The 18,887-nt window shown below is 44.3% G+C and overlaps 1 protein-coding gene across 1 annotated transcript; it reads right to left on the bottom strand.

Moving 5' to 3' along the window:
• Positions 1–4,995: 4,995 nt before the first annotated feature.
• Positions 4,996–9,328, bottom strand: WNT8A (Wnt family member 8A). The gene is made up of 6 exons (XM_069199217.1): positions 9,190–9,328; positions 9,059–9,092; positions 8,665–8,803; positions 7,944–8,069; positions 6,712–6,854; positions 4,996–5,573 (listed from the first exon to the last, which is right to left on the bottom strand). Exons 1-6 carry the CDS (start codon positions 9,258–9,260, stop codon positions 5,010–5,012), a joined length of 1,077 nt encoding a protein of 358 aa, XP_069055318.1. The 5' UTR covers positions 9,261–9,328; the 3' UTR covers positions 4,996–5,009.
• Positions 9,329–18,887: the final 9,559 nt, after the last annotated feature.

Here is an 18,887-nt window from a genome sequence, read left to right as displayed (position 1 = left end):
AACAACAATTTAAGATGGCAACAGAAGACACGTTGTTTATTTGTATAAGCCAAAATAAAGAAGGCCATTTTCGCTGACAAAATAGGGAGTCCCCGCAGAAAGTGGAGATTTTGGCTTGAGCCGTCTTCACTGCGTAGAAAATGCATGATGCAGTTGGTCAGAGGCCCTTGGCGAAGGGCGTTACTGTTTCTGCCTGAACTCTCGGACACACAGGATGCGCCCTGTCCTGTATGTCTTGCGAACAAGAAGATGGTCTGAGTGTTAAAGGGCAGGCAGGAGGTGTGACGTGGTATGAAGCTCGGCTACTCATTTCAGCCATGAGCACTCATAGATTCCCGGATCTGGACTCGACAAAAAGTGCTTGAAACTAGACACTGCATACAAACTGAAAGAGCCAAGGCGGGCAAAATTGTGAAATAAAGAAGAAACTCTCTGTGTTAAACCACATTACCTCCCACTAAATATGTATACAGCTCTCGTGTCATATTTATGCATTCCATACACTGTAAACATCTGAAACTATTAACCATTGTTATACTGTAAATAATATGTTCTTGTATGCACCAATAGTATTTAGTACAGTATTTATATAACGCTTATTACCCCTGACGAGGCGTCGAATCAACAGATGGTTAAGTTTTTCCTTGTGCTCTCATGCATCTCCTCTGTACAGTGCTCTGAAACACGCCTCGGTGGAATTTGCGATCTATTAGATAATAACTTAATAAATAAACTATTGAAGATGTGAACAGAATTACATGGGACCGGTGTCCAAGACTTCTTGAGCTACTGAAGTGTTAAAATGGCTTTTAACTTATTTATGTACATGTTAGGGTGCATTGTTCTGAGTAATACCTCCAAAGCCTTATGCCATTCTGCTATGTACTTGTGCCCCTCCTGCAAAACTAAAGCATTCCTCAGGGTCCCAGTAATAAGAATACGATTTCCATCTCTATCCCTTCGATGCCTCATGCTATGATTCTGAGACATGTCATTGAGGTCTTTCCTTTGAAATTCATAATAGTATTCTCATGTACCTAGGGCCGATGTGCACATTATTTCCTGTAATTACGGATTTAGAATGCTCATGTGTGTACTAAATCAAGAAAACGGCCATATCAATACTGAGAGCGTGCTTATATTCGGGTAATGTCCAGGCCTTAGGTGAACTCTAGATTGCCTACTATTTGTGTTGTCATAGCCTATTTTGTATAGATTACAAGTTATGTGAAAACATCCTTGTCTGGCTATAACTTACAGCAATTTTGAATCCCTGTAACACCCCGTATGTACAGTTTTCTGTTAAACCAGTGCAATGACAGTGCTTAATTTATAAAACAAAATGGCAGAATGTATAAGGTTATAAGGTTGCTAAATCTAGACTCCATCCCATGTCTCCCTACACTTCCTTTCTCTTTATCTCACTCTTGCAGTGTCTTTTTCATCATGTCATTTCTCCCTTTGTCACCGTTTTCCTATGTTTCCTTCTCCTTATTTCTTTCTTTTGTGCCGTCCCATTCTTTTGTGCCCTCCCACTCTTGCTCTGGGTAAAAGTCTTAAGATAGAAAAGTAGTCCAGGTGCCAAAAAATATCCTGATTCCTTCAAGCTCCATCCATCAGCTAAAATGAAGCAATACTGTTGAATGTGTAAGGAAGGTGCTACAGCGAGTAGTAAGACCGCACCTGTGTTACGTACATATTTTACCGTATTATCATTGGTCAGACCACACCAGGTTTACAGCGTGTAAAGGTAACCAGCACCTCTGATATGTACAAGGTAGTTGTTTTGTTACCAGGTGTGGTCTGTATCGACGCCTATATATCTTAACTTCCTTTGTAATGTTGTGCATGTCAGGCACTTGCCACCTGTTTTTGTTAATAGTAGTTGCAGATTTAAGGAACTCCAAGTATCAGTGCTTCATGACGTGCTATTCACACGTGCTAGATTTACCACTGAAATATTGCTTGTTGGCAAAGGCAGCAAATCAGTGCAAAACTGGCCTAATTCGCAAACCCAATTCAGCTGTAAACAACGGCTAAAAATGAGTGGATTCGTGCCACCCAGGTAGCCACAAAGGGTATCTAGCAGGCAGAAATGCATTTCCTATTGCTGATTTGTATGCCACAACTGTGTACAGTTACACGGTGATAAACCCCATGTAAGAGGAGAGTGAGTGGATGAATAATCGGGTAGCGTTGTGAGTTTGTGAATGAACACACATTTCTCAGTTGGTAGGCATTTGCAAACTTCTTTCTGATAATTTCTCACACTGGAAATGGTTGGGAGATTTGCTCTAGCAACAGAAAGAAAAAAGTCAATCATCTTCCATGATCGAAATGGAAACCAAACGACCCGTATTGAGTAAAAATGTCTTCCTCGTGGAAGAAAAAATTGTGAAATTGCACTGCAAACTTGCCATTGAATAAAGTGAATTGTACTGTATGTACAATTCCACGCTGGGAAATTAACGTGCAAAAGGTCATGTCATCCCCAGTAGTGCACTTGGAAACCTCCGACTGATGCAGCTTTCAAGGTGTTGTATTCTTCAGTGTGTCTGTACTGCAAATATAGTATGTCTGCACCCATTTGTAGGAGTCCTTATACGAGTGTTGTTTTACATTTGTATGAAAGGACCCAAATGTTTTTATTATGCAAGGATACGGTGTTTGTAAATGTCTAGGTTCAGAAGTGGTAGTGGAATCTAGCGGTCAAAGTGGCACATTGTTCCTTGGTAAATTGCAATGATTCATTCATTTCATACACCGTAAGTAAAATGTTGAGAATGGTATTGTGTGTATGGTCAGAATAGACATACGCTCTCCATCCACAGCATTCATGTCTTCTTCTCAGCTGTATCCATGGCCACTGGAATTATGCAGCTGGGGGAGGTCCAATTATGAGTCGGGTTAACTAAATTATGCAGCATGAAAAGGCAAGTTATTGTGTTGATGAAGCACATTTTGTGATAGAATTACATCATTATTTTCTTATTTTTACACTTCTTAACACTGCCTGGACATTGGTTGCACCTTGTTATTACCAGTTTAATTGCAGCAATAAGCAACTGAAAGGAGTCCAGTCAGTCTTTGCAACGGGGCTTCCACTGCGTGGCGAAGCGTCTTGCTGCATTTCTAGTAACTTGTGAACCGTTTGAGCTACAAAACATTTTTTGTTAAAATATGCAGATTGTGCAGCAGATCATAGATCATGTGGCAAATGCGTCAAACCCACAATTATGCGCATAAAGCTGTGGCTGCACAATCGCATAGTCCAAGTGGTCCTGGCTATATCTACTCACGATTTGCCACACTATGGCTTAGACACCAATCCATCGCAGCTAAATGCAAAATACATTTTACTTTAAGAACCTTGGAGAAAAGCTAATACACACACACGGTAGTGAAGCCTGCATTCTTACAAAGCTTTTTTAAGCATCATTTGAGGTGTTACAGAAGCCTGTTGATACTAAGGAACAGGGTTGCCATATTTTCTGTGGCTGAAACCTGGACAGCTTTCCATTACGGTTTAACAATTGCTGCAAGAAAGTGCTCTCATTTTTAAACTAGTCAAGTAATGTCAATGAAATAATAAATTGCAAGCCAACTCAGCAAGAGAGCCAACATTTGATGAGTGAGTATCCCATCTGAGCTCAGGAGCACAGCAAATGAACCTAAAACCTTGCAAATGACCGTAGCAAGTGAGTGCAAGAATTGCAGTAACTGTAACAGGCTTGCTACAGAGCTAGGACTCGAAAAAGCATTTTCAGTAGCGGGAAAATGCAGGCAGTTACAGAATTCAGGTGCAGCATGGGCACAAATAATTTCCTCATCTGGTTGCCTTTAAATGTCTACCTCCTCAATGGCACTGTGCGGAAAATCTTAAAACTATACATATTACCTTGACAATGCTATTCATTGGCTTTAAAGCAACACTAAAGTACCTATAAAAGGGACATTGCTCCAACTGAAAACTAAGACACAGTTATTTTTTCCCCACCTTTCGTCAAGGTCAACATTTAGAGACTAAACTGTAACTGTCAATGATAGACATGAGGAGGTGGTAACCTTTCAGGGGATTGAAATGAAGTGAGAATTCTTGCCCACGCAACATCCTTTCATACTAGCACTCTCGATTTCGGCAAGAGCCTCAGGATTTAATGAGCCAAAAACGATTCCCCCAAAATGTATATAAAGTGAACAGTCCTGGCTACACACATTCTTGGGTACATTCCTAAAACTCACGATTGAGACCACAAGATTATAATTCGACATTCTTATTACACATTTAGGACTGATAAACTCTGTTGTAAAAAAATACAGAAGACGTTTCGAAATGTTACTAATATTTATGAATATGGTTTTGCACGGTACACAAAAAGATGCATAACTTGTACATAGTTTTGTGATACAAATCTGACCTGCTGTGTACGGTCTGGCCATGTCATTTGTCTTGAAAGGCACTTTGTTCTTTTGAAAAGAACGTTGTCGTGTCTGTTTTAAACGGTATTGCGTTAGTATTAATCTAATAATTTAAGATCATACATGCATCTGTAAACATATGAAAACGTGTAAAATATAAAAACTTGTGTCACTGAAAATATCACCTTCAGCTGTAACATTGTGACACAACATGACAGCACAATCCAATAGAATATACACAAAATGTGTGTTTAAATACTAACTAGTAAAAGACTGCGGATAGATCTGGAAAAATACATTGTACAAATATGGTGGCTAAAATGCCCAAATATATCACTGCAGAAAAGAATCCATTCACAGGAGAAAGTGCATGTGTTTTATAATAAACTATATTTACAGTTACTATACAGTCATGACCCATCTCTGTACAAACGCATGTGCATGTTTTACTTAAACATCTCTTTTGCAAGACATAAATAAGTGATTGTAAACAATAACAGGCAAGTAAGACAACAGGAGTTATTTTTGTAAAACCCCTTGTTAACGCATGTCTCTGTTATGTCATGTATCCTACGTATTGCTCCTGCACGTCATCTCCTGTGCGTCCTGTTTTTCCGTCGGTTGCTGTTCGGGGATTGGTCCCGCTCTCTCCGCGCGCAGTAATGCTTGGTGACCACCTGGCGGCACTGCTCGCATTTCACGGTGCAGCACCAGTGGAACTTGCAGTTGCAGCTGCTGACTGTCTCAGTCCTTTTCTCCTCCACTTTCAGTCCGCACTCGGTGCAGAGCCTCCGGCAGCTCCGCTTCTCCCACTGGGACAGGTTCTTGCCGCTCTGCAGGCACTCGCGCCCCTCCGTGCCGTGCAGCCCGAGGCTCGCGTTCCTCACGCAGTAATCCGGAGAGTCTTCCAGGAAGATGAGCTCGGTGGCCACCAGCGAGCTGAAGGCCTCGGCTATGGCCCCGCGGTTGTCTGCGCTGTTACCTGCGCGCATTCTTCTCTTGTCCATCTCAAGCTTTAAGGACTGGTCGTGTTTTATTTTCAGATAATTTCCGATTTCTCTAAACTCGGCTAGCTGGAGCCAACAGGTCTGAATGCTGCAGCTCCCAGACACCCCGTGGCATTTACAGGTCCGCTTCATGGTTGATTTTACTGCCTTCAGAAAAGAAAATAAGAAGAGAATATTTTAGTGTTTACTACTTTCCAGGACAGTCCATGCATTATAGTGGTTATCATGGCACGAACAGCTTAGCAGAGACCAAATAAATGGGATAAAAAACCCAAGCACGATTTTCTGCAGCAGAGCTTTCATCAATTCATTAGGCTAAAAGGCGTGATAATAATGCTCAGAACAAGACGAGATGCCATTGCCTGCAATCCCTGTGAAACGGAGAAATCCAATTTACAAGATAAGACGATTCAGTAGAATCCGCAGCTACTTTTGTTATGGGTGGTTGGGGTCGAGTGGCTGCATTGTCAACTGAGGGCAAAGGCGGGACTATTTCTAATCCCAGCTTCCTCAGTGGATGGTCACTTTGTATGATCTTGGACGAATCCGTTAAGCTTTTTGTGCTACAGTTCCGTTATCAGCTACGGTTGGAAGAGCTTGGGAATAAGTTCAACGATTCCTTAAGTAACTGCATTTACAGTTGTCAGTAAACTCAAACTCGGAGAACCATTCCATTAATAGTCCACCTCATACCCTGCACTTCCGTATTGGCATAGACTTAACTAACAAGTGTGTATTTTATCTAGAGTGTCTCAAAACGTCGACGTTTGTTGCCCATGAAAAACAGTTTTGCCTTTTAACTTTCGATTTTCTCTAAGACCAAATACATTCCAAGTGCTTTGTGAATGTATTCTAAGCATTTCAAGCAGGCAGTGTAGAGAAAAAGGAGCGCGAATTAGATTTTTACGTTAAGAGGTAGGAATCGTCCATATTTTCAACGAATTCACAAGGGTTTTCACAAGGGAGTTGCTTTAGGAGCTTCATCAGTTCTATAATCAATTAAACATGAATTACCCTTCAGATCTAACAGGACCCGAAATTGCACTTTCTACATAGACATTTAATAATCTATGTTCCCGTCACTCAGCGATGCTCTCAGTACTGACATCGGAAGGTTGACATGTGAAGCTAGCCCTGCCAGGATTCGACCCTGCTGCTTTCAGAAAGGTGCTTCCCACATAGAGCGATACAAAACGTATAATGCCTGGACTTAAAACTATGAAACGTTTAATCCACATGCACATTAATAAATAGGTTTTTAATCGACATCAGAATGTAAACTTACCAGCCTGCCTGCCTCGTTGTTGTGCAGGTTCATCAGGGCCCTGGAGTCCTGGCCTGTTTCTAAAGCGTCAACGAACAGCTTGGAGATCCTTTCTCCGAATTCCACATTATCACTGCAGCCTCCCCAGACCCATCCTCGCCCACCTAATGCAACAAGAGACAGCGGGCATTGTCAGGAGATACACACTGCACATATTTCACACCACTGCTTTGTAAACCCCACTGGTTATCACACTTTAAAATCACAGTGCTTATTTTTCAAATGCACGAAATCGCGTTTTGTAACTAGAATTATTATCTCATAACTTATCGGATAGTTTTTTCGGTTAGCCACACTCGGGTGGAAGAGATACGGGAGTCTTTGCGACCAGGGCGACTCTGATTGGGATCTAGAGTGACTGTGAAGGAGATGCGCGTGCAAAGCAGCTCTAAGCTCCCCGGGGGGGGGGTCACTGACCACCCCGTGTACCCCAGCTCTCGCTGCAGCGGGGGTGTGTGCTCGAGCCTCATGCAAGACAGGCATTACACCAGAGAGTGACGGGCCTTCAACACTAGAGGCATCACACCAGAAACCGTGAGGGTTTTTACAAACTGAAGGCAATCGCAAGAGATAGTGCAGGTATCACACCAGAGGCAGTAAGGACCCATAACCACTGAGGCATGCATTAAAAACACTGATGAACAGATATTACCCAGAGGCAGTGACGGCCCCTTTACACTGCATGAAGTAGATCACACAGTGCGGCAATTGCATCAGTGACGTGATAACCTTGAAGCACACACCAGAGACAGTGCTGGGCTTCGAGCAAGGCCGAGCATTCCTCCACCTTTGCATTCACTTCGGGCCCCGACGTGCTCAAAGTCACTCTTGGGACCGATTCACTCTATGCCCTATTTTTTCTAGAAAACCTCCGCCCCACTTGATATACCACTGATTGCACTGTTAGGACTTATGCTTAATTCTTAAAGGGGCCTCTGAAATGCATTGTGAGGAAGTTTGCTGTGCTGCTATATATCCAATACTTTTAACTGGCAGAAATGACAACCTGGAAATAGGGCCACCTTTCGAGGGGAGAGTGTTGGCCTGAGTGCGCACTTTGTGAGAGTGTAACATCTCCACACACCCGCCCGGCTCTGCACAGAAGAGGCTCAGGCCTCTGCAGAACAGGACTCTGGTGTGTTTAAGTGCCAGACTGAAAAGTAGTGAGCAAGCTTCAGAGGGAGTGCACTCACCGACGCGGCCGTTCCTGGAGTCGTCGCAGCCGCAGTTGTCGAAGTCCCCCATGCTGCAGTTCCTGGTCAGCGTGTACATGACCCCCGCCGAGCTGATGGCGTGCACGAAGGACGTTTCCCTGGTAGCTGCAAGGAATGAGATGAGACGTTTATTCTATGAAACGGAGAACCCTCCCGTCATCGGGGTCACTTCTCACACACAGATGAACAATTTCTGTCTTGGGGACAAGATGGCAAATATTGACACGGCTCTGTAACAGCTAAACCCGGGACGAGGCGTAATGGGCCACCAGTCAGAACTGCACTGGGAGGGCGCCGCTCGCGCCAGCACACACTCACAAACCCTGTTCCAGTATCCCCACACCCAGCTCATGGTGTACGATGGCGCAAAACGTAGCGGAGTTAGACATTGGCCAGCAGACTGATGGAATGGTACCAAAAGGGAGCTATCCCATGAGCCAAAACGCTGTGTAATGCAGCAAGAACTATTAGAAAAGCAAACTGTAAAAACAAGGCCTTTTAATTTAATGCATTTTTTGAGGGCTCTAGTGAGGCAATTCTTAAATCACTACAAGGTTAAATATAGCGCCTGTAAAAGTGTTTATACATCTACATTTAAGGTAAACGACAAGAAACATTCAAGAGGCCTTTCTGACAGGAGCCATCGCTAAGGGGACATGCACGCTAGCCACGAAGTGGCCGGGGGAGGGCAGGACCTTACCGCTGCGAAGTCCGTTGTGGGTGGACAGCTGAAGGGCGCTCTCGGGGCAGTTCCAGCGCTCCCAGGCGAACTGGAACTTGCATTCTTCGATGCCGTGCTGCGCTCCCACCGCCACGCTGGTGGAATACGTCAGATACGCCTTTAATACAGACAGAGAGAACGGTTTACAGTTACATTCTCGTGCAGTTTCCCCATACACTCATAGTGAAAAGACTAACCGTACAACATTTGTTTGTAACAAAATATTTGATTCAAATACGTTTTTTAGATGGAGGTTCCCCTTTCCGTGTACACAAGTTACAGTTACTCAAAATGTATTTGTAACATGTTTTAAAAACCCCAATAGGTCTGCTACAGCAATAAACTTTTATATAAAGAAAATCTTTGTATTTACCTTTGGGCCAGTCATTAGGAAGTTATTCACAGACCTGGAAAAGAGAGCACATGAAAATGATTATAGCAATATGGGCAGACCGCATGATATATTTTATCTTATATAACCTTAGGCATCTGTGCAAATCCTACCAGGCTGATGCAGTGAAGGTAGTACAGAACACCCCAAGGGTGGTGAGGATGAAAAGTTTGGTGTTTTTCATTGCTGTGAAATCCTCAGTTTGTATTCCACTGTTTGATGGCAGCCCCACAGAACCAATATATCCTTCTCCAGCGCTCTAACTGAGGTTACAAAAACACATCTCTGTTATTTAAATGGTGGTTAGGGATGACAGAACAGCTTTCCCCTCGTTATCCAATAAACTCATTATCCCCCAAATCCGGAGCCAATGGGTGGTAAGGCAGAGGTAAAGGGGCGTGGACTGGGGCTGCACTTCTAGAAGCAAGGGACGATCTCCCCCAGGCCCTAACTGAGGTAGTGTAAACTCCGCGCACAATAGCCAGCTTTAATTGTATTAAACATTGTTCAAGTTATTATTGTGTGTTTTTTTTTGTGCTGAGGTAATTGTTGGGTGTCTTCTTGTGACTCACGTCTCACAACATATACGTGTCTCCGTCCACTTAAGCGTACTTTTTTTTTTCTTTTTTCCACAGGTCCCCAGAGTGGGTTTGTTGGGGTAATTCGCGAAGAAACTTCAAATTATATTTTCGTTTGCCCTTTTAATCCAAACACTGTTCTGTGCTGTCAGCTGGCAAAGAGAACGACATAGCCGTAAATGAAGGCAAGTCAAACGCAAGGCACCGCTCTACACTCATTCCTTATATTGAAGAATTTTTAAGCCTATTGTTGGACACAATGCTTTCGTCTCCTGTCACCCCACTGCATTCTGTGTGACCATGGGCAGTCCGCTTCTCCATATGAGGGAATGAAGACCGTTCCGAATGACAATCTGCAAGACATACACTGTTAGAATATGGAGGAAAAAGAAATCACCGACTTTTTCGTCTGTATTTTTAATTATGTTGTTGCTTTTCTATTGAGATACCGCTGTTTCTGCGAACATAGGATATAACACGTTTTGGTCTGACTGAATTATTTCTTTTATTAGTTTTATATAGCGCGTCGCCACCCAAGGGCTGTCAAAGCGATCAGTCCGCTTACGCAATGATCGCGACCCCAATCGCTGTAAATAATGGCATTTCAACATATATTTACATGTTCGTTGATACATTAGAAAGGATACATGTATTTATAAAATGCACGCACATTGGCTTCCGGTATTGCTCGCAAATGACACATTTTTGAGGCAAAAGTGGCATCACTTAGCTTATCTCTCCATGTTTGCATGCTGGGCACTACGTTGGAATACAGTTACATTTCCCCTCGACATGGCGTCGTTTAGGGAATCTTTGGGGCTTTAGGGATGGGGAAAATGGTTCTAGTTCTAGGCCGTCTTATCATCACTGAGTAATCTTATGCATTATATACGGAGCGCGGTTCGAAAGAGCGTTTATCTACTTAATGCGCTTTGTGCATCTTGGAATTTTCTTTAAAGCGGTAGGGCAGAGAAAGAAGACGCCTTTGTTATTCGTAAAGGGCACTACCCTTAAAGCACTAAAGCCATTACATCATATATTATTACATTCTTCCATCGGAGATAATTCTGTAATAATAGGCGCGGTGTAGGGGGTCCCTTTGCTTTGGGCGCTGGTAAGAAACCAGAAGGATTCATAATCGTAGATCATTTATTGGCAATGCACCATTGCTATATAATTCTACCCCGGGCAGGCACGAGAGACAGGGGCGGAGCGAGGGGCTGGCATCTCGGTCCATGGCTCCAAGTTTACTGGCAAGTCCCAGAATGTGCTTATCGGCCCGCTATCTCGTGAACGGGCATCATGGGGGCAGTCTGGGAAAGCTGGGAAATCTAACACGTGCAAGGAGGCCTGGAGCTGTGGGACGGCGAGAGGCTAATGAATGCAAAACACGACCTCATTAAGGCAAATCTGCAGTGCTGCTGCCTCAGCAGAGGTAAAGCATGGTACCAAGGAAAGGGTTTACTGCGTCTGTACCTTGCCCTTATTGTATCAGAAGATAACCATTCTCCCAGATGCACATTTGCATGTATGCAGGAGGGAACAGCCGTGTCCAACCCAAGTCCAGGAGAGCTGGACCCAGGCTAGGTTTGTATTGCATTGTATTATAGCATTCCTGTAGCACGTTGCTGCCACTGGGTTGTCCCAGAAGGGCTTAGCTCACATTGTTCTGCATTGGGGCAACCTTGGTTAAGTGCCATGGATAAAAGAGTGTGTGTGTGCTTTTAGTGTGGGAAGTATTAGGTGGCATGTGTGAGGCCAAGGGAGTACTCCAGTCCTATTGCGCGAAGCAGGCATTGAATTCATGCTTATGAGTGATAGAGAAGACTAAGGCCCATATTTATACTTGGTTTGCGCTGAAGCGCAAACCTAACTCCTTATTTATACTTTAGCGCTAGACACGTGTATGGTAGGCGTAAGGGGACCTGTAGGCACCTGTAGGAAATTGCGCTAGACACGTGTATGGTAGGCGTAAGGGCACCTGTAGTAAATTGCCTACAGGTGCCCTTCCCTGGCCCCAGGGACACCCCCACCCACCACCACCCATACCAGGAGGACACCTAAGGACCAACCCAGGTAAGTCCCAGTAAGTCTAATTTTTTTTTTCTCCAACACCGCTCAGGGGCCCGACTTGGGGGCCCCTGCACAGAGCTGGCCCCAATGGCCATGCCCAGGGGACATTAGGGTGGTGGGCATGGCTCCTGTATTTACTAAGACAGGAGCCATGTCCAAGGGGGTTGTGCGCCAGAAAATGGCACTACACTGCTTAGAGGCAATTTTTCTGCCTCTGAACCGTGTAGCGCCATAATTCGGCACACAAGCCCCGGTTTCCCCTACGCCTTCCCAGCCCTGTTAGCGTTCTTTCCAAGGATGCTGACAGGGCATTAGCGCCATTCCATAAATATGGCACCCGGCCGGCATCTTGGAATGGCGCTAGACGGCGCTATACTTTTTCAGCAAAACTGCGCTAATGCAGTTTTGCGTGACAAAGTATAAATCTGCCCCTTGGTATCTTCCTGTGTAGAGAGACCATTAGAAGAGGTGTGAGGGTCAAACATTAGCCAGGAACAAATAAGTCTTTCTTCCTGTCCAGAATTCTGTGACTTGAGAGCTTTCTAATTCACCCTGGGAATTCCACAGATGGTGGTCTTTAAAGTAAAACAGACCCCATTGATTGGAGACTTTCTAGGCCTGTGATTGGCCATAAGTGGTTTCAGTCTTGGTTTGTTATTCCTTCTTGGTTGGTAATTCTTGAACTATGCTATTGACAGATCAGGAACAGTCCATGAATGGCTTTGCAGAGACTGGCTTTCAACGTTCCAGACTTTGGAGCCCAGTAACTGATCAACTGATCAGTGAGTGATCACGGCACTTTTCATGATCACAAAACACCTGTGAAATACCTTCTTGGAGTAGCATGGTAACACACGTTAAGACAAAGCAACAGCAAGAACAGGTGCTCAGGCTTAAATGATAAATATAGGAAGGTGAACAATGAATGTGGTCGGTTATATGACAACCAGCTGAGAAAATACTCATCAGAAAACATTTTGAATAGATTGTTTATGCCAGTGTTTGTAGTTTGTTCCTGAAAATGGCCACAGACAGTTCTCAATCATAACCATAAACAAGGGGAGCAGTCTAGAAATTATTCATGTCTTGCTTCTTTACTAGTTGATGTCAGGCGCTGAGTGAGTACCCCCTTCTATGTAGTTTACAATAAGATTTCTCTCATCTCAAACAATGGTAATCTCACTGGAGATACCACAGGATTTAGGATGTAGCAGACTGAGCATTTAAAAAGATGTATATGCTTGCCTTTTCTGAGGACATTATAATTGGTTTCTTGCTTTGCTTCCTTATATGAACAAGCATTTGCAATGCAATAGGTCTCACATTTTCTTGAGTCAAAGCTTTTGGCATTTTAAATTCATAACTGAACTTTTCTTGTCACGTAAATTGGTCAACCCTGCCTCATAGGTTCGTCTTTTCCTGCCATATAATTCCAGTTGCCCAGTATTTAGATAAAGCACTTCCATTTACCTTCTTCTTCTAGCTCAAAAGATATACAATTATCGTATAAACCTTTATGAGAAATAAACTTTTGGCATTAGAGTGTAATGCTCAAAATACTGTAAAAAATATAATTTGGGATGGGTTGGAGGGTAAAAGGAAAGAGGATCGAGAGTAAAGATGGGGGGGACAAGTGGCATAGTAACGGCATCCTGGGCTCTGGAGTAAGAAAGGAAAGTGGTTGAGTGGAATTTCGGTAGGAAAATAGAGCAGTAATTAGAGTTGAGTGCAATCAATCTAACTCCTCTCCACTCTTTTGTACTCCACTCCAATCACACTCATTCCAGTCTATGACAATATACCCCACACCAATCTACCGCAATCTAACCTACTCCACTCCGACCTACCAAACACCACTCAACTCCAATCTACCACACTCCACTCCGGTGTACCCAAATCTACCCACTCCACTCCAACCCTCCACATTCCACTCAAATCTACCCCACTCCAATCCAATCCACTCCACTCCAGTCTACCCCACCACACTCCGCCCTACTTCAGTCTACCCCAATCTACCCAAGCCCAGCCTACCCTTATCTACTGTACTCCAATCTACTCAACTCCACTCTAATCTACTCCATCCGACTCCAACCTACCCCACTCCATTCCAGTGACGGCAGCCACTAAAGGGGGTTGGCGGATGGGGGGGTTTAAAAAAACAACTTCTTACCTCTTTCTTCCAGAGACGGGTTCGTCTCCGCCGTCATCTTCCCGGCAGCACACAGGCTCCCAGCCAATCACGACGCTGCTGTCACCAGCATGACAGCAGCATTGTGATTGGTCTGGGAGAGGGAGCCTGTGCATGTTCTCTGATCGTCTGTGCAATACAGCTGGGTCGAGAACATGCAAAGTGTGCATCTCTGTGTTGACAGCCCAACACGGCCAGCCAAACAGACATGCACACTTATTGTGCTCATAAACCTTCCCCGACAGCCCTCCTCTGCCCCCCTCCAGCCCAGCCCCACCCCACCCTAACCCTTCTCCCAGGAAAAATAAAATGATAATAACGCTTTGTTATTATAATTTTATTCTTCCTACCCCTTCTGCCTGAAAGCAGCGGGAAGACGCCCCAATCTACCCCATCCATTCTGCCCCACTTCAGTCTACCCCATTCAATCCACCCCATTCCAATTACCTGCACTCCAGTCAACGCCACTCGAATCTACCCACCATAATACACCCAATCTATCCCACTCCAATCTACTCCACTCCACTCTACCCCACTCAACTCCAATCTACCTACTCCAATCCACCCAGTCTACCTCACTCCAATCCACCCCACTCCAATCTACCCATTCCAATCCACCCAGTCTGCTCACTCCACTCCACCCAATCTACCACACTCAACCCCAATCTACCCAATCCATCCAGTATACCCCTTTCCAATCCACTCAATTTACCACACTTCACTCTACCCCAATCAACCACACTTGTTTACCCACTCCATTCCACACCCTACCCCACTCCACTCTACCTCAATATACCACACTCCAGTCTACACACTAAAGTCCATCCAGTTCACCCCACTCCAATCTACCCCATCCAATCTACCCCACTCTGATACACTCCACTCCAATACACCTAAAGAACAAACCCCACTCCACTCTACCCCAATCCACCACACTCCAATCTATCCACTCCAGTCCATCTAATCTATGCCACTCCACTCTACCCCAGTCTACCACACTTCATTCCACTCTGCCAGTCAACTCCACTCCACCTCACTCTAATCTACCACATACCACTCAAATATATTTCACCCTATTCCAATCTGCCCTCCCCAGTCCACCCCAAACGACCCAACTCCATTCTATCCCATCCAAATTGCCCCAGTCCATATACCCGCTCCAATCTATCCCAGTCTACTCCAGTCCAGTCCAATCTACCCCTCCCCACTGCAGTCTCTGCAATCTACACCACTCCACTCCAGTCTACCAACTCCAATCCACCCAGTATATCCTTCTCCACTCCATTGTACCCCACTCCACTTTGATCCCGCTCCACTCCACCCAATGTGCTGTACTCCACTCAAACCCAATCTACCACAATTCATTCCATTCTACCTAATCTACCCCACTTCAGTCTACCCACTCTAATCCACCCAATCTGCTCCACTCCAGTCTGCCCAGTTTACCCCACTCCCCTCTACTCCAGTCCACCCAATCTGCCCCACTCCACTCTACCGCAATCTACGGCACTATATTTGACTCTACCCAATATACCCCACTCCACTTCACTCTAATCTACCACATGCTACTCAAATCTACCCTACTCCAGTCCAATCTAGCCCACTTCACCCATGTCCATCCCACTCCAATTAACCCTACCCAACCCAACTCTAATATACCCCATCCAATCTGCCTCACTCCATTCTACCCCATGAAAAATGCCCCACTCTAATCACCCCCACTCCACCCCAAACTACCCAGCTCCAATCCACCCCATCAAATTCACCCCACTCCAGTCTACCCATCCAATATGCCCCACTCCAATCTACTCCACTCCAATTCACCACACCAAAATCCACCCAATCTATAACACTGCAATCTACCCCACTATGAACTACCCTACTCCATTCCAATCTACCCCACTCCAATCCACGCCACTCCACTACAATCGACTTTACTCCAACCCACTCCAATCTACTCCTGTCTACTCCACTCCAACCTACCCTACTTCACCCCAATCTACCCTACTCCTCTCCAATCTACTCCACCACAATCTACATCCCATCACAATCTACTCTAATCCAATCTACTCCACCCCAATCTACCCCACTCCATTCTACACTACTTCTGTCTGCCTCGATCCACTCTCCCCAATCCACCCTACTTCACTCATATCTATCCCTATCCACTCCAGTCTACCCCACTCCACCCCAATCGACCCCACTGCACCACAATCTACCCCAATTCAATCTTTTCCACTCCAATCTACTATGTTAATCTATCCAGTTCCCCACACCAGTCCACCACAATTCACCGCACTCCATTCTACCCCACTCTAACCCTCTCCACTCTGCCCCAATTTACCCTATTCCACTCTACCCCAGTGTACCGAACTCCAAACTACCCCACCCTGCTCTGTGCCACTAACCTTTAGCAGTGCTGAACATCAGCCACACTGGTGTACAACATGGCTAAAACACAATGCATTGACAAGACCTATTGGCTTTGCCAATGGTTGTTTAACGCCTGTTTTCAAATGGCATTATTTTCAGGTGCCAAAACCCTGTATACAGGTGGTCTTCAAACTTTTTAATGCGCCCCCGTTGAAAAAAAAATCATTGGGCCCCCCTCAGAATTTTTCACAGCTGTTTTATAAAGATGGCAATGTTTAAATATGTCTAGACCTATTTAAACACTGCAGTTAAGTACTGTTACCTTTTTAAAAATGCAATACCAAGCTTCTGCTTAAAACAAAGGCATGTTATCTGTATAATGCTTATTTTGGCCAGTGTCTCGCCCCCCCCTTGGGATCACTTGTGGGCCCCCCAGGGGGCCCCACCCCCCAGTTTGAAGACCTCTGCTGTATACTATTGTTACTAGAAAGAGGTTTGCATCAAAAAGCATAATTAGTTGCACAGGAATGCCCAAAACCCACCCATGGAATGCCTCCTTATGTTAAAACTTTGTTTTACTTTCAGGCAACTTTCCAGCACAAAACAAGTTTTGTACAGGAAGGTAATTTAAAAAAGAATAATTTTGTGCAGAATTGCATCATTTTTCTGTTTGCAAACTCAGCGCAAATTGTTTGTAATCTGCTCCATAATGTTTTATTCCAGGCTGTAAATACCCTTTCTTGGAGAGATAGTGGCACACGATGCACTATAAAACACACTTGGTCGGTTTCTTCACTCTCAGCATAATACACCTTCAAAATATTATTTCAAGATATTAAGTATTCCTCACCTTTCATCCAGAATGATTGGTAACAATGCAGCAAATGATGCAGTTTAAGCACATTTCTTCAGTTATCACCCTTTTGAATGAGATGAAGTAAATTCATTTGGAACAAGCATTTTCAATGCAACGGGTCTCGCATTTGCTCGAGTTAAAGCTATTAGCGTTGTAAAGGAAAAAAAAGGCAACGCAATCGTACCATGTAAAATGCAGCACGATCGCACTGCGTGGAAAATAAACAGATAAAGTAGTCCGGACACTAAGCTGAAAACATTGAGCCTCGTATGTTTTTAGTGGTTTACCGGTGCTGTGTAGGAGGGCTAAACACCGGACAAGGCATGACGTATGCATGCTGTTCACAAATGAAAGCAAGCAAATTTTAAAAGGCAAGCCCACGAACCAATGTAGGCGACTGACATGACATGGGTGTAGTTGGAAGCCCAAAGAGAGATTACAGAATGGGACGGAGCGCTTTCCGCTCGCCCACAAAAAGTCTGCTACCCCATGAGGGCATCCTGGCACTAAGGGGTAACTAAAGGAGCGGTGAAGTCTACAGGTTGCAATCCTAATGGCGGTGGCTAAACAAACACTGGAAGCAGAGTACGAGGTAAGAGATACTGATATTTATTGTAGAGAAATTAATTTTGTTGGAAGAGAAAGCATCCCGACCTCCACCTCCCACAGCAACTGTCTCTCTCTCTCCTTGTTGCTCACCTCATTCTACATTCTCTCCCATGTGCCAATTCTAAGCATGCAGATATAATACATATGTGTCTCCCTCAATGTGAGACAAACCAAACAAATAATCAAAAACATAATCTCTTTACAACAGCTTGACAAGTCTGTTCGATCTCCTCACTCCCAAATTCCTCGGCGAAGCTCCAGCCGAATCTTTCAGTCTCCTTAAGTCTGGATTCTCTGAGGAATTATTAAAAGCATTTCTATGCATATCATCTTTATACAAGTCCTCATGATCACCGCCATACTTAACAACTCTATTCAAATTCCCAATCCTATTGTCATCAGTTTTCACTGCATTGGTAAATAGTTTCACATCCTTCACAGGACCAGACAGTTTGCTTTTCATGAGAGGATTCTTGATTAGAACCCAATCATCAACCTAAATCACAGTTTTCTTCACAGCATGTGTGTTATCAAAATAAATTTTACTCTTCACCTTCTTCTCCTGTTCCCTCTGCATCCAACTATCATCCATCACCACTCTACCTCTACCATCAAGGAGATTATTGACCCAATTGGGTTCCAAACCAGTGTTACCACGCCTACCCTGAACAGAGAAAAAGGTGTCTGACCCGTAGACGAGTGAGGAGTGTACCTATATACATAGACCTTTTTCAACACTTCCTCCTTCCAATTCAATTGACTGTTTTTAGCAATGGAGTTAGTTTCTTTGAGGACTCGATTGAAATGTTCTACCATGCCATGACACTCTGTATGGTGCAGGGCACAAAGCTTGTGTTTAATTCCACATCCATTCAAAAAATCATTAATTTATCCAGAAACTAACTGCACCCCATTATCTGTGAGGAGAGTAGAGGGAATGCCTTCTTTGATCATCAAATCCTTAATGAACTCTATCACTTTGTTCGTTTCAATGCTCCTAGTAAAACATACTTCAGGCAACCTTGAATACATGTCAATAGCCACAATCCCATATTCAGCCATACTACTACCATGAATGGGTCCTAAAATGTCTAAAGCAATCTCTTGCCACGGACCTTTCGGTGCATCCCTATT

Source organism: Pleurodeles waltl, chromosome 7 (genome assembly GCF_031143425.1).
Source record: "Pleurodeles waltl isolate 20211129_DDA chromosome 7, aPleWal1.hap1.20221129, whole genome shotgun sequence".
Lineage (NCBI taxonomy): Eukaryota > Metazoa > Chordata > Amphibia > Caudata > Salamandridae > Pleurodeles > Pleurodeles waltl.
This window is presented reverse-complemented; position numbering and strand designations above follow the sequence as displayed.

Bases quoted from the DNA above. Each gene is read 5' to 3' on its own strand.
- WNT8A (XM_069199217.1), bottom strand. From the start codon at position 9,260: ATGAAAAACACCAAACTTTTCATCCTCACCACCCTTGGGGTGTTCTGT. The intron at 9,093-9,189 runs GTAGGATTTGCA...TCTCTTTTCCAG, and splicing joins ACCTTCACTGCATCAGCCTG to GTCTGTGAATAACTTCCTAA. The intron at 5,574-6,711 runs GTAAGTTTACAT...TCTTTTCTGAAG, and splicing joins ACAACGAGGCAGGCAGGCTG to GCAGTAAAATCAACCATGAA.